The sequence below is a fragment of the Tasmannia lanceolata genome, unplaced genomic scaffold (genome assembly GCF_043159265.1).
Source record: "Tasmannia lanceolata isolate RefF3 unplaced genomic scaffold, GAP_Taslan_0.1 ptg000020l, whole genome shotgun sequence".
NCBI lineage: Eukaryota > Viridiplantae > Streptophyta > Magnoliopsida > Canellales > Winteraceae > Tasmannia > Tasmannia lanceolata.
Window position 1 is genome coordinate 13021972 of NW_027518697.1, and position 14230 is coordinate 13036201.

Sequence of the window (14230 nt, forward strand, 5' to 3'; positions counted from 1 at the left end):
CCTTCATCCACCACTAATCTCCCCATTGACTGATCTTCTTGTGATCTCCCCGTTGACTTCTTCTTCTCCTAATCTCCTACTCATCTACAAGCAACCAAACAGAGCATAAAGACTCCATCCCTGGCCAAACCATCTGCCACAACATTTGCCGATCTCCTAATATGCAAGAAACCAATCAATGATGAAACCGTCCAATCCTAAATCTCATCAAAAAAACGATTGAATCTCCACGAATGGTAATGAGAACCTTTAAGCCACCTAATGTCATTCAAAGAGTCTCCATCTACCAAGATATTATTTAGGGCATTTTTATCCAATAACTTAATGCCTTAATTTACCGCCCGCACCTTCTCTTCACTTGCATCGGCGATGCCAATATGACCTGCAAACGCCCAAAGAACCTCGACTCATTTCTTAAAACTCCCCCAACCCTGTCCAGCCCAGGATTTCCCAAACTAGGCCCAGGTTTGTTTTGAGTTTTCGCAATTGATTTTGAGTACAAAACTGATAACTCACAATTTTAATGGTGGTTTTGTTTCTTTGTAGTTCTTCGCATTTATGGGAGGGAATTTGCAGCTCTTCACAATATGATAACGGATTACCACAAAGGCCCTTATTCCCCTGAAAGCTAATTCCTTTTGTATTCTTTTAATGGTGCTTTTGTTTCTTTGTGGATCTTCGCTTTGTTGGGAGGGAATTTGTAGCTCTTCACAATATGGTAATGGATTACCACAGAGGCCCTTATTCCCCTCGAAGCTTAAATTTGGAAAGGTTGAGAACTGTCCTCCTAAAGGGATCAATCCAGACAAGTAATTGTCTCCTATGCTGAAACTTGATAGAAGAGCTTTGTCAGAGAAGTGGGTCTGGATCCCGAGAGATTAAGATACAGAGTTTCTAAGCTTCTCATGCCAAATAACTCATCAAGAATGGAACCTGAGAGATTGCTCTTGCTCAGATCCAGCACGTGAACCATCTTTAGTCGCCCAAACTCCTTCCAGATTAGTCCCGTAAGTTTGTTGCAACTCAGATCCAAATATGGCGATAAGATTGGAACCTGATTATACTGCAACTCGTTGGCACCTTGATTGAGTCTCTTAAATAAAGGAAAGCCGGGAGAGGGCTCTTCCAGTGATGTGTTGGGGGAACTAATGCGGCTTTCCAGTTGTGTCAAGCTTCTGAGGATTTCACTAGTGAGTGAATTATTAGACTCATTCATTGTAGTTGGGATAGGGAAACATGGAAGTATATTTATATGTATATACATATTACAAGAGTGTCATACATAGCTAATACTACTTCAAATAACTCCCGAATACACAAAGTAGGTAGCTTAAAACACAGATATAACTGGTATATAGAAATGCAGAGAACATATTAACCCTTCCATACAACCCAGAAAACCGCAGTCTGCTCTCGCCTATCCCCCGTGGATTCTACTTTAGCCATTCATGGAAGCTAGAATAATATTCCCGTCATTGTGCATAGGATAACTGAGAGGAGAAAACCTGCAACTGCTCCAATTGCGAATGGCCACCCTATGATGGCTCTAATTCCGTTTGTCATTCTTTTAATGGTGCTTTTGTTTCTTTGTGGTTCTTTGCTTTGTCGGGAGGGAATTTGCAGCTCCTCACAAGATGGTAACGGATTACCACAGAGACCCTTGTTCCCCTCAAAGCTTGAATTTGGAAAGGTTGAGAACTGTCCTTCTGAAGGGATCAACCCAGACAAGTGATTGTCTGCTACGCTGAAACTTGATAGAAAGTTGAGCTTTGTCAGAGAAGCAGGTATGGATCCCGAGAGATTATTGGAAGGAAGATCCAGAAATTCTAAGCTTCTCATGCCTGATAACTCATCAGGAATGGAACCTGAGAGATTATTCCTTCTCAGATCCAACACAAGAACCTTCTTCAGACGCCCAAACTCTTTCCAGATCGGTCCTGTAAGTTTGTTGCAACTCAGATCCAAAGATGGTGGCAAGCTTGTAACCTGATTATATTGCAATACATTGGAACTCTCGTTAAGCCTCCAAAATAAAGGAAAGTCGGGAGAGGGCTCCTCCAGTGAGGTATTGGGGGAACTAATTAGGCTTTCCAGTTGTGTCAAGCTTCTGGGGATTTCCCCGGTAAGTGAATTGTTTGACAAATCCAAGTAAAACAGATGATCAAGATTTCCAAACCACGAAGGGATGCTACCTTCAAATTGATTCCATGATAAATCTAACAGTTGTAACTTACTACACCTCCTCAACCACACTGGGATTGAACCAGAAAGGCCACTATTTGCAATGACGAGAACCATTATGCTCTTGAATCTTATAATATCACCAACAGGCATTTCTTCGCCATGGAAATTTGTGGTGAGAACCAGAGTAGTTAGGTTATTGCACTGCTGCAGAATTGACAGAGCTCCTGAAATATTGTGGAAGCTATTATTTGAAAGGGATAGGTGAGAGAGGGCCTGAAAATTTTTGAAGCTCTCGGGAATTTGGCCACCCAAACTATTGCTAGCAAGATCTATGGTTTTCAGTTCACTGCAAGAGGAAAGATTATCGAGAATACGCCCATGAAACCAATTCAAACTAAGATCAATGGAACTGAGATTGGCCATTGTTGTGCAATTAAGATTGATTTCACCATCAAGAGCATTGTTCCTCAAATTAAGCTTGCGGAGTGTTGACAAGTTCAACAAGGAAGAGGGCAACTGACCTTCAAAAAGGTTTGAAGAAGCATAAAGATACTGTAACTTCTCAAGCTTCCCAAAAACATCTGGAACATGCCCTTGGAACCCATTAAAGGAGAGAAACAAATCAGTAAGATTAGAAGATCACCAATTCTGTCACTAAGCAGACCTGAAAGCCTGTTGTTCTGAATATACAATCGCTCCAACGACGGCAACCCAAATAAATCATCTGCCAAATTCCCCATCAAATCGTTTGAGTTGAGGAAGAGTCCATTTATGTATCTACAATTCCCAAAACCGATGGGAAAATTGCCTGAGAACTTATTCCACGAAAGTTGAAGAACACTAATTCGGCTTGATGTATTGCAGATACCTGTATTAACAGATCCAGAAAACTGGTTGCTACTAATAATGAATGATTCTAAGTTCACAGACCTTACAAGGAGTGGCTGGCTGCCGTTGAACGAATTCCCTGAAATATTGAAAATTCGTAGTGATGGTAGGTCAGTATCTGGAGGAATCAAGCCAGAAAAACGGTTAGAGCTCAAATCGAGGACCTCTAACCTTTTCAAATGGAACAGTTCAGATGGCACCTGGTCTTGAAAAGAATTGTAAGAGAGATTAAGAACTTTAAGCTGATGCAATCCAGGTAAGGATTCTGAAACAATCCCTTTCAATCCCTTGTGTCCAAGAGCCAACCCAACTACCCAGTTGCCCAAAACAGAAGAGAACTCGCAATCGACGCCGACCCAAGTGCAACAATCAGAAGCATTGCTCCACCCATAAATCCCTGTATCAAGATGGCTCAAAAAACCCTCTAAGGCACTCAAGTCCTTTGTATTACAGCTTTGAGTCAGAGAATTTGAGACCTGTGCTTGGAAACAATATCCAAGAAAAGTGAAGAACACCCAGAAATATTCGAGACCTGATGGGGTGTAAAAATTCCAGCCTCTCAGAGGCCGCCACCTGTCCTGGAGTAGGTGAACTCCAGCCTCTCACAGGCCGCCACCTGTCCTGGAGTAGGTGAACTCCAGCCTCTCACAGGCCGCCACCTGTCCTGGAGTAGGTGAACTCCAGCCTCTCACAGGCCGCCACCTGTCCTTGCACAGGTCATCTCACGTCACCACGTTTTCCCCTATAAATAGGGGTTCAAAGCTCAAACCAATGGGTAATACAAGAAAACCCTCTCCACCCAAAAAAACTCTTAAGACTAGCTCTACACTCCTGCTCATACTGACTTGAGTGTCGAAGGGCCTGTCCGGAGTAAAACCCGGGTTGGTCTTCTGACCTCGCTTGCCTTGTGCAGGACTCAGCCCTCGTAGCAGGACTCAGCCACTTCATCTCACCTCACTCCGGTCCCTCAGGATTCAGCTCCTCTGGTCATCCAGCTCCGCTCTTACGCCACTGTCGTACCTGTTACCGATTTTCGGTCTAACAAGACCCATCTTTTACATGAGACAGGAAATACAAAACAAATGGGTTTTTGACATTTATAGTGTAATGGTGTTGGGATTCATTTGAGTAAAATGGATTCAGTTTGAATTAAAAGAGGAAACTTCCTGTTACTTCGTTTTCTGTTATTCTATGGAAATGAGAGAAATTTGAAATCTCGTGTAAGAGAGTCACTCTGATAGAATTTCTAGTTTGTTTTTCCTTGACTGATTCAAACCGTCCACATCATCTGATAGTACCAACTTATGTACGATTGAGGGGGAGTGTTAAAGTATAAAAGATTAAATACTGCCTTTCTCCAACAGCTTAAGCTATTGGAGAAGTTGGTAAGTTAACACATCTCATATCATGGCTCAATAATGAATAGTAGAAACTGCACCCAATTCTCACTAAAACAAGGACACTAATGCATTCCAAATTGTAAGGCAGCAGAAAGGAGAATTCAAGATGGTAGGAATATGCCACGTTTGGATACCCACAAGATTTAGATTTCGATTTAGTTGATATTTGGAACTGGGTCAGATCCTTAGATTTTTAAATCAGCTACAACAGTGCAAAAAAAATCCGATTTTCAAATCTGTTATGCGAGATGTTATTTGGAAATCAATGTTTGTGGCAACTTCATTTCCTGTCGCTGCTCCTCGACGTTGCTCCCGCGGCAGCGAGACATCCCTCCCTCCCTCCTTCTCTCTCTTTCTCTTTCTTTCTCTCCCTCCCTGAAAACATGATCATGAAGATGATTGATGTAATTTATATCCAAAACTCAAATCCTAATCAAAATACAAATGCATGAGGTATCCAAATGGGAAGTGAATTCCTGTCGTAGAATTAACCCCACTAGCTGCATTGTGACACGAAGCCAGCTGGATTTCAGGAGCTCAGACTTCAGATATGGTTCTTGAATGATCAGGATATGATCTGATGGATTGAACTAGGCATATGTCCTGTGAGGAAACATGTCAACAAATTAGCAGTATCATAAAATACGTGTGCCTTAACTTGTCTCCACAGTTGGGAATGCAACCCTCGTAGAAAATTGGCAATCTAACTCCAATTGTGGTAAGCTAGAAGGCTTCTCTAGTTAGTGGGTAGTACTGAGCTATGTAAAGGGAATGGGCTTGAGGCTTAGTGAATGCAAGGGTGTCATAAAGAAGCAGCTATGTATTTGCAAATCATGAATGCACTCTAATACTAGACCAGCACTACATTTGCTTAAAATGGATTCAAGTGTTAAAAGAGGAAACTTCCTCTTCTTTGTTTTCTATTATTCTTTGGAAACTGGCCATTATAGTCTAATTGTAACTGTGTAAAGTCCATGTTAAGCATGCCACAGAGACGTGTTGCCTTCTTTATCTCTCAATTTTATCAAGAGACATGTTCTCTTGGATTTGTATCCTCATGTTTCAAACAAACGTGGGCTACATTTTTCACTCTTCAAATTCCCACCAAGGCTCCGCACATATGTGCAACAACCACTGAGCCGAAGAGATCTAAATGCTCAATGCATTATTAGTAGCAACCAGTTTTCTCGATCTGTTAATACAGGTATCTGCAATACATCAAGCCGAATTAGTGTTCTTCAACTTTTGAGGAATAAGTTCTCAGGCAATTTTCCCATCGGTTTTGGGAATTGCAGATTCCTAATTGAACTTTCCCTCAACTCAAATGATTTGACGGGGAATTTGGCAGATGATTTATTTGAGTTGCCGTTGTTGGAGCGTTTGTATGTTCAGATCAACAGGCTTTCAGGTCCGCTTAGTGACAGAATTGGTGATCTTTCTAATCTTACTGATTTGCGTCTCCCCCTTAATGGGTTCCAAGGGCATGTTCCAGACGTTTTTGGGAAGCTTGAGAAGTTACAGTATCTTTATGCTTCTTCAAACCTTTTTGAAGGTCAGTTGCCCCCTTCCTTGTTGAACTTGTCAACACTCCGCAGGCTTCATTTGAGGAACAACTCTCTGGATGGTGAGATCAATTTTAATTGCAAAACGATTTTTTGTACACACTCTATCTATGATGGGGCCTTGCAAATGAATGGTTTTGATCACTACAAAAAGTGTGGGACCCATGTGTTTAGGACCTCGACCGCACACTCTTATTCCTCATATATATATATATATATATATATATATATATATATATATATATATATATATATATAGAGAGAGAGAGAGAGAGAGACCCCATTTTAACCAGACCAGGACTGACGTTAAGTTGCCGCGATGATGACTCCAATGATGAGCGTCCAGGTAAGGTTTGATAGTTGTCAAGTAACCAAAGGACCTTTATAGGTAAAGAAATTCAGGACTCCCACTTTAGACAGATGTCCCATCAGATGGCCATACCTAGGGGTGCAAGTTTGGCCCTGTCGGCCCTGTCCCGCCCTGAGCCCGAACAGGGTCTGGGCCGGATTTTCCAACCCTAAGAGTGGGTCAGGATTCATTTTTTAGGCCCTGACTCTGGGTCGGGTCGGGTTCAGGGTTGATACCTGTTGGCCCTGTCGGCCCTGTCCCGCCCTGAGCCCGAACAGGGTCTGGAAACCCTAAGTTTTCAATTATAGAATTGAACCATCTGTTCCTTTTTCTTTTGCTAATGTTTTCTATTATCTTTGATTGATGTTTCTCTAGATTATTATTATTAATTGTCTCTGTTGCCCGTGATGTTGTTGAATTCATATTGTCTTATTTTGTTCCCTTTCTTTGTTTATTGATCATTTTGTTCTATATGATATGTGGTTGCTTTATTTTTGGCACTCGTAACATGTATTTGCACTAGGGTCAATCAGGGCCAGCCCGGCTCGGCCCAATCAGGGCAGGCCAGGGCAGCGCTGAGCCCTGTAGGGCTGGCAATGGGTTGAGGTTTTTCAGCCCTGACTCAGGGTCAGGGCCGGTCAGGGTCAAGATAATGGGATCCAGGGTTGGGCTAGGGTTTTGAAAAACTCGACCCTGTTGCAGCCCTAGCCATACCTTTACCCACTCAAAAATCCTAGAAAAACCCCAGAATCAAAGCATCTTCTGAAAATCACCCAGCAAAGTTCGAGCGTCGCACGAACCAAGTTTTGCACGTCGCATGTTTTTAACCCTGGCGGTCGCACCTTTACTAGAATTTTAGTCCCACATCAGAAATTGGAGTGGGAGCTCATGAATTTCAAGTCAATAAAAGCATGACGTTACCTCTCATCGGAAAGGCACTGGGTGAGGGCCTGACCTTCCATTTTTGGAAGAAAAGAACCTCCATATGGTGTAGTTTAAGCCCTTAGCAAATTACACAAAGTTGGTATGGAATCATTCAACTTGGGTATTCCACACATCATCCATACAACATTAAACTCATAAATTATGTCACACATTACCAAAAAAAAAAGGCTTTTTGCATTAGCTATTTCTCTCATTGTCAACCTATGTTATACTCCCAACTTTCATTTGAAAGGAAATTCCTTAGAATCCCTCCCCTGAGATACATTCTCCAAGGGCATTAAACCCTCCTAACCATTGAAAGGAGCTCAAAATGGAAAAAACTGCATGGCAGAACAAAATGGCATCTAAACAATAACAACTGCTTCCTTTGAAAGTTGACAAGAGGCAATCTAAAAAAAGATATCGGATTTGTAAACCCTCAAAACAAACATCTGAAAAAATAAGCAATATGAAAAGAGCAAAATAGAAAAACTGTAATCTGACTTGTAAACTCCCAGTCTCAAAAAGGAAATCGGAGAAACCCTTGCAAAAATGAGCCGGGCGCCAAAGAGGAGAGAGAGAGAGAGAGATCCAAATCTAAATCTCGTGGGTATCCAAACAGGGCCTAACTGAACAAGTGATTTTACTTTCTAACGGATTTTGGTGCCGAGAAATTTTTTTCCAAGATAAATAAGTGTCTCCAAGCAATGACAAAAGGGTAGAGCAGTGGGAAACAGAGAGAGATTTGAGAGGGCATGACTGAGATGAGCATGAGAAGTGGCTAAAAATCAGGAAAAAGTCTTAGGGTTTTTTTGTTTCCTTTTTAGCCACCCCACCCTCATCTCCACTTGGAGGCACCCATTTATCATGAAAAAATAAATCATGGGAGGCAAATGTGCCCTTAGTTGTAAGATAGAATTTGTGTCAATGTTTCATGGATATAGAGAACCATTTTTAGGCCTGTTTGTTTTGATTTTTTATTTTTTTTTTGAATGATGAAAGATTTGTTGATAAGCAAGGAGACCGAGATGGTTAATACAAAAAAGAAGAAGAAGAACAAAGAGGACAAAACAAGAAGAAGGAAAACAATAAACACAAAAACTCAGGGGCAAGGAATAAAATATCTAAAGCGATTCCCTAAAGACCCCATCACTGGCCAAACCATCTGACACAACATTTGCCGATCTCCTAACATGAAAGAAACCAATCAATGATGAAACCGTCCAATTCTATATCTCATCAAAGAAACGATTGAATCTCCACGAATGGTGATAAGAACCTTTAAGCCACCTAATGACATTCAAAGAGTCTCCATCTACCGAGATATTATTTAGGGCATTTTTATCCAATAACTTAATGCCTTAATGTACCGCCCACACCTTCTCTTCACTTGCATCGGCGATGCCAATATGACCTGCAAACGCCCAAAGAACCTCCCCTGACTCATTTCTTAAAACTCCCCCAACCCCGTCCGGCCCAGGATTTCCCAAACTAGGCCCAGGTTTGTTTTGAATTTTTATAATTGATTTTGAGTACAAAACTGATAACTCACAATTTTAATGGTGCTTTTGTTTCTTTGTGGTTCTTCGCTTTGTTGGGAGGGAATTTGCAGCTCTTCACAATATGATAACGGATTACCACAAAGGCCCTTATTCCCCTCAAAGCTAATTCCTTTTGTCATTCTTTTAATGGTGCTTTTGTTTCTCTGTGGATCTTCGCTTTGTTGGGAGGGAATTTGTAGCTCTTCACAATATGGTAATGGATTACCACATTGGCCCTCATTCCCCCCAAAGCTTGAATTTGGAAAAGTTGAGAATTGTCTTCCTAAAGGGATCAACCCAGACAAGTAATTGTCTCCTATTCTGTAACTTGATAGAAGAGCTTTGTCAGAGAAGTGGGAATGGATCCCGACAGATTATTGGAACAAAGATCCAGAGTTTCTAAGCTTCTCATGCCTAATAACTCATCAAGAATGTAACCTGAGAGATTGTTCTTGCTCAGATCCAGCACGTGAACCATCTTTAGTCGCCCAAACTCTTTCCAGATTAGTCCCGTAAGTTTGTTGCAACTCAGATCCAAATATGGCGATAAGATTGGAACCTGATTATACTGCAACTCGTTGGCACTTTGATTGAGTCTCTTAAATAAAGGAGAGGGCTCTTCCAGTGATGTCTTGGGGGAACTAATGCGGCTTTCCAGTTGTGTCAAGCTTCTGAGGATTTCACTAGTGAGTGAATTATTAGACTCATCATTGTAGTTGGGATAGGGAAACATGGAAGTATATTTATATGTATATACATATTACAAGAGTGTCATACATAGCTAATACTACTTCAAATAACTCCCGAATACACAAAGTAGGTAGCCTAAAACACAGATATAACAGGTTTATAGAAATGCAGAGAACATATTAACCCCTCCATACAACCCAGAAAACCGAAGTCTGCTCTCCCCTATCCCCCGTGGATTCTACTTTAGCCATTCATGGACGCTAGAATAATATTCCCGTCATTGTGCATAGGATAACTGAGAGGAGAAAACCTGCAACTGCTCCAATTGCGAATGGCCACCCTATGATGGCTCTAATTCCGTTTGCTATTCTTTTAATGGTGCTTTTGTTTCTTTGTGGTTCTTTGCTTTGTTGGGAGGGAATTTGCAGCTCCTCACAAGATGGTAATGGATTACCACAGAGACCCTTGTTCCCCTCAAAGCTTGAATTTGGAAAGGTTGAGAACTGTCCTTCTGAAGGGATCAACCCAGACAAGTGATTGTCTGCTATGCTGAAACTTGATAGAAAGTTGAGCTTTGTCAGAGACGCTGGTATGGATCCCGAGAGATTATTGGAGGAAAGATCTAAAATTTCTAAGCTTCCCATGCCTGATAACTCATCAGGAATGGAACCTGAGAGATTATTCCCGTTCAGATCCAACACATGAACCTTCTTCAGACGCCCAAACTCTTTCCAGATCGGTCCCGTAAGTTTGTTGCAACTCAGATCCAAAGATGGTGGTAAGCTTCTAACCTGATTATATTGCAATATATTGGAACTCTGGTTGCGCCTCCAAAATATAGGAAAGTCAGGAGAGGGCTCCTCCAGTGAGGTATTGGGGGAACTAATTAGGCTTTCCAGTTGTGTTAAGCTTCTGGGGATTTCCCCGGTAAGTGAATTGTTTGACAAATCCAAGTAAAACAGATGATCAAGATTTCCAAACCACAATGGGATGCTACCTTCAAATTGATTCAATGATAAATCTAACACTTGTAACTTACTACTCCTCCTCAACCACACTGGGATTGAACCAGAAAGGCCACTTTTTGCAATGGCGAGAACCATTATGCTCTCGAATCCTGTAATACCATTGACAGGCATTTCTTCATCTTTGAAATTTTTTGTGAGAACCAGAGTAGTTAGGTTATTGCACTGCCGCAGAATTGACAGAGCTCCTGAAATATTACAGAGGGTATTATTTGAAAGAGCTAGGTAAGAGAGGGCCTGAAGATTTTTAAAGTTCTCAGGAATTTGGCCACCCAGACTATTGTTAGAAAGATTTATGGTTTTCAGTTTACTGCAAGAGGAAAGATTATCGAGAATACGACCATGAAACCGATTTGAACCAAGATTAAGGGAATCGAGATTGACCATTGTTGTGCAGTTAAGATTGATCTCACCATCCATAAAGTTGTTCGTCAAATGAAGCCCGCGGAGTGTTGACAAGTTCAACAAGGAAGGGGGCAACTGACCTTCAAAAAGGTTTGAAGAAGCATAAAGATACTGTAACTTCTCAAGCTTCCCAAAAACATCTGGAACATGCCCTTGGAACCCATTAAAGGAGAGAAACAAATCAGTAAGATTAGAAAGATCACCAATTCTGTCACTAAGCGGACCTGAAAGCCTGTTGTTCTGAATATACAATCGCTCCAACGACGGCAACCCAAATAAATCATCTGCCAAATTCCCCATCAAATCGTTTGAGTTGAGGAAGAGTTCATTTATGTATCTACAATTCCCAAAACCGATGGGAAAATTGCCTGAGAACTTATTCCACGAAAGTTGAAGAACACTAATTCGGCTTGATGTATTGCAGATACCTGTATTAACAGATCCAGAAAACTGGTTGCTACTAATAATGAATGATTCTAAGTTCACAGACCTTGCAAGGAGTGGCTGGCTGCCGTTGAACGAATTCCCTGAAATATTGAAAATTCGTAGTGATGGTAGGTCAGTATCTGGCGGAATCAAGCCAGAAAAACGGTTAGAGCTCAAATCGAGGACCTTTAACCTTTTCAAATGGAACAGTTCAGATGGCACCTGGTCTTGAAAAGAATTGTAAGAGAGATTAAGAACTTTAAGCTGATGCAATCCAGGTAAGGATTCTGAAACAATCCCTTTCAATCCCTTGTTTCCAAGAGCCAACCCAACTACCCGGTTGCCCAAAACAGAAGAGAACTCGCAATCGACACCGACCCAAGTGCAACAATCAGAAGCATTGCTCCACCCATAAATCCCTGTATCAAGATGGCTCAAAAAACCCTCTAAGGCACTCAAGTCCTTTGTATTACAGCTTTGAGTCAGAGAATTTGAGACCTGTGCTTGGAAACAATATCCAAGAAAAGTGAAGAACACCCAGAAATATCCGAGACCCATCTTTTACATGAGACGGCAAATACAAAACAAATGGGTTTTTTGACATTTATAGTGTAATGGTGCTGGGATTCATTTGATTAAAATGGATTCAGTTTGAGTTGAAAGAGGAAACTTCCTGTTACTTTGTTTTCTGTTATTCTATGGAAATGAGAGAAATTTGAAATCTCGTGTAAGAGAGTCACTCTCTGTGGAATTTCTGGTTTGTTTTTCCTTGACTGATTCAGACCGTCCACATCATCTGATAGAACCAACTTATGTCCGATTGATGACTCCATTTTTTTTTACCCCAACATTATTGCATGATCCTAGTCCCTAAACCATTGGATTTGTAATCCTTCATTTTATTACGAATGGTACATCTGTTTGGTAATGCGATCAGTTCCTTCTACAAAATCTATGGTCTGTATTACATATGTTCCATTTGGGACCCACCACAAGATCAATTGTGTCGATTAGTTTGGTCTCAATTAAGGGTTAATAGCATGTGAGGGACTACATGGCAGTTGCTGTTTTTTACTCGGCCACTTTGTCATTATGGAGGAAGTTCTTCCAAGGTGTTATGGAGCCTATTCATTAATTCACTTGATATGGCTTTCGATCTCCTATGTCGAAAAAAACTAGGACTAATAACTAACTAAATTGAGCACCACAGAGAGTTTGAGTTATTGTATCGTACAAAAAGTTTGACAAAGCAGATGACTTGCTTTAATTTTCTTGTTCTCGTTCATAGACTTTGTTACATGGCCAGGAAAATGAAGAAGTATATTAAATAAACAAAATGGGTGAGGATAATAGGAGTTATTTTTATTAGCGACCAACGCAGAAGGCATTTCTCGGAAGGGCTGTTGCATATCAGAGCAGCCACACGGGCTCACTTTTCAGCAGATTTTGTCTTCATTCACGAGCTGGTTGCTCTCACATGCAATAGCCCATCAGCAAAATGCCTTCTGCGATGGATGCTAGCAAATCCCTATTTTTATTGATGACGTATAATTATTTATGATTTTAAAATAGCGGTCTTAAGGAAATAAACCAAAAGAAGCCTTTTGATGAGTAAGTCTTCTATCTTCTTTAATGAAGAAGAGAGACTTTCTGTTTGAATTTTTTTGTTCAAGTTTTGTTTAATATAAATTAGCAAATCACCGTTGACTAATGAAGAGACTTTCTGTTTGCATCAGTGAATGATCACAAAAGACGTGGAATCTGAAGTTGTCTTGTAATTGAATAGTAAGGACTTGAGAGTTCTTAAAACCTTGGGATCTGCTTAGTATCTGACAGTCCAATGGTGATTTCAATGAAGTTCTTTAGTGCATCTTGTTAAAGTATAAAGGATTAAATACTGCCGAGAAGTTGGTAAATTAACATGGTATCAAAGCAAATGTCTGGGTTCAAACCTCCTTGATAGCAAAATCCACATGCAATGGCTAAACCCAAAAGTGGGGCCACATGTGCCACGTGGAGGCCAACCCTAGAAAGTGGGGCCACACGTGAGGGGGAGTGTTAAAGTATAAAAGATTAAATACTGCCTTTCTCCAACAGCTTCAGCAATTGGAGAAGTTGGTAAGTTAACACATCTCATATCATGGCTCAATAATGAATAGTAGAAACTGCACCCAATTCTCACTAAAACAAGGACACTAATGCATTCCAGATTGTAAGGCAGCAGAAAGGAGAATTCAAGATGGTAGGAATATGCCACATTTGGATACCCACAAGATTTAGATTTGGATTTAGTTGATATTTGGAACTAGGTCAGATCCTTAGATTTTTAAATCAGCTACAACAGTGCAAAAAAATCCGATTTTCAAATCTGTTCTGCAAGACGTTATTTGGAAATCAATGTTTGTGGCAACTTCATTTCCTTTCGCTGCTCCTCGACGTTGCTCCCGTGGCAGCGAGACATCCCTCCCTCCCTCCTTTCTCTCTCTCTCTCTCTCTGAAATCATGAAGATAATTGATGTATTTTATATCCAAAACTCAAATCCTAATCAAAATACAAATGCATGAGGTATCCAAACGGGAAGTGAATTCCTGTCATAGAATTAAGCCCACTAGTTGCATTGTGACACGAAGCCAGCTGGATTTCAGGAGCTCGGACTTCAGATATGGTTCTTGAATGATCAGGATATGATCTGATGGATTGAACTAGGCATATGTCATGTGAGGAAACATGTCAACAAATCAGCACTATCATAAAAAACGAGTGCCTTAACTTGTCTCCACAGTTGGGAATGCAACCCTTGTAGAAAATTGGCAATCTAACTCCAATTGTGGTAAG

At 40.9% G+C, this 14230-nt stretch overlaps 1 protein-coding gene and 1 pseudogene across 2 annotated transcripts; both read right to left on the reverse strand.

The window, feature by feature from the left end:
- Positions 1 to 1227: 1227 nt before the first annotated feature.
- Positions 1228 to 4124, reverse strand: LOC143853769 (phytosulfokine receptor 1 pseudogene; annotated as a pseudogene).
- Positions 4125 to 9570: 5446 nt separating this feature from the next.
- On the reverse strand, positions 9571 to 12122 carry LOC143854884 (phytosulfokine receptor 1-like). Of its 2 annotated transcripts, XM_077365005.1 has the most exons (2): positions 11172 to 12122; positions 9571 to 11048 (listed from the first exon to the last, which is right to left on the reverse strand). In XM_077365005.1, exons 1-2 carry the CDS (start codon positions 11950 to 11952, stop codon positions 9799 to 9801), a joined length of 2031 nt encoding a protein of 676 aa, XP_077221120.1. In that variant the 5' UTR covers positions 11953 to 12122; the 3' UTR covers positions 9571 to 9798. The 2 variants fall into 2 exon arrangements, with proteins under 2 accessions (XP_077221120.1, XP_077221119.1); XM_077365004.1 differs by having other exon boundaries at positions 9571 to 12122.
- Positions 12123 to 14230: the final 2108 nt, after the last annotated feature.

Coding starts and splice junctions, on each gene's coding strand:
- LOC143854884 (XM_077365004.1), bottom strand. CDS start 11,952: ATGGGTCTCGGATATTTCTGGGTGTTCTTCACTTTTCTTGGATATTGT.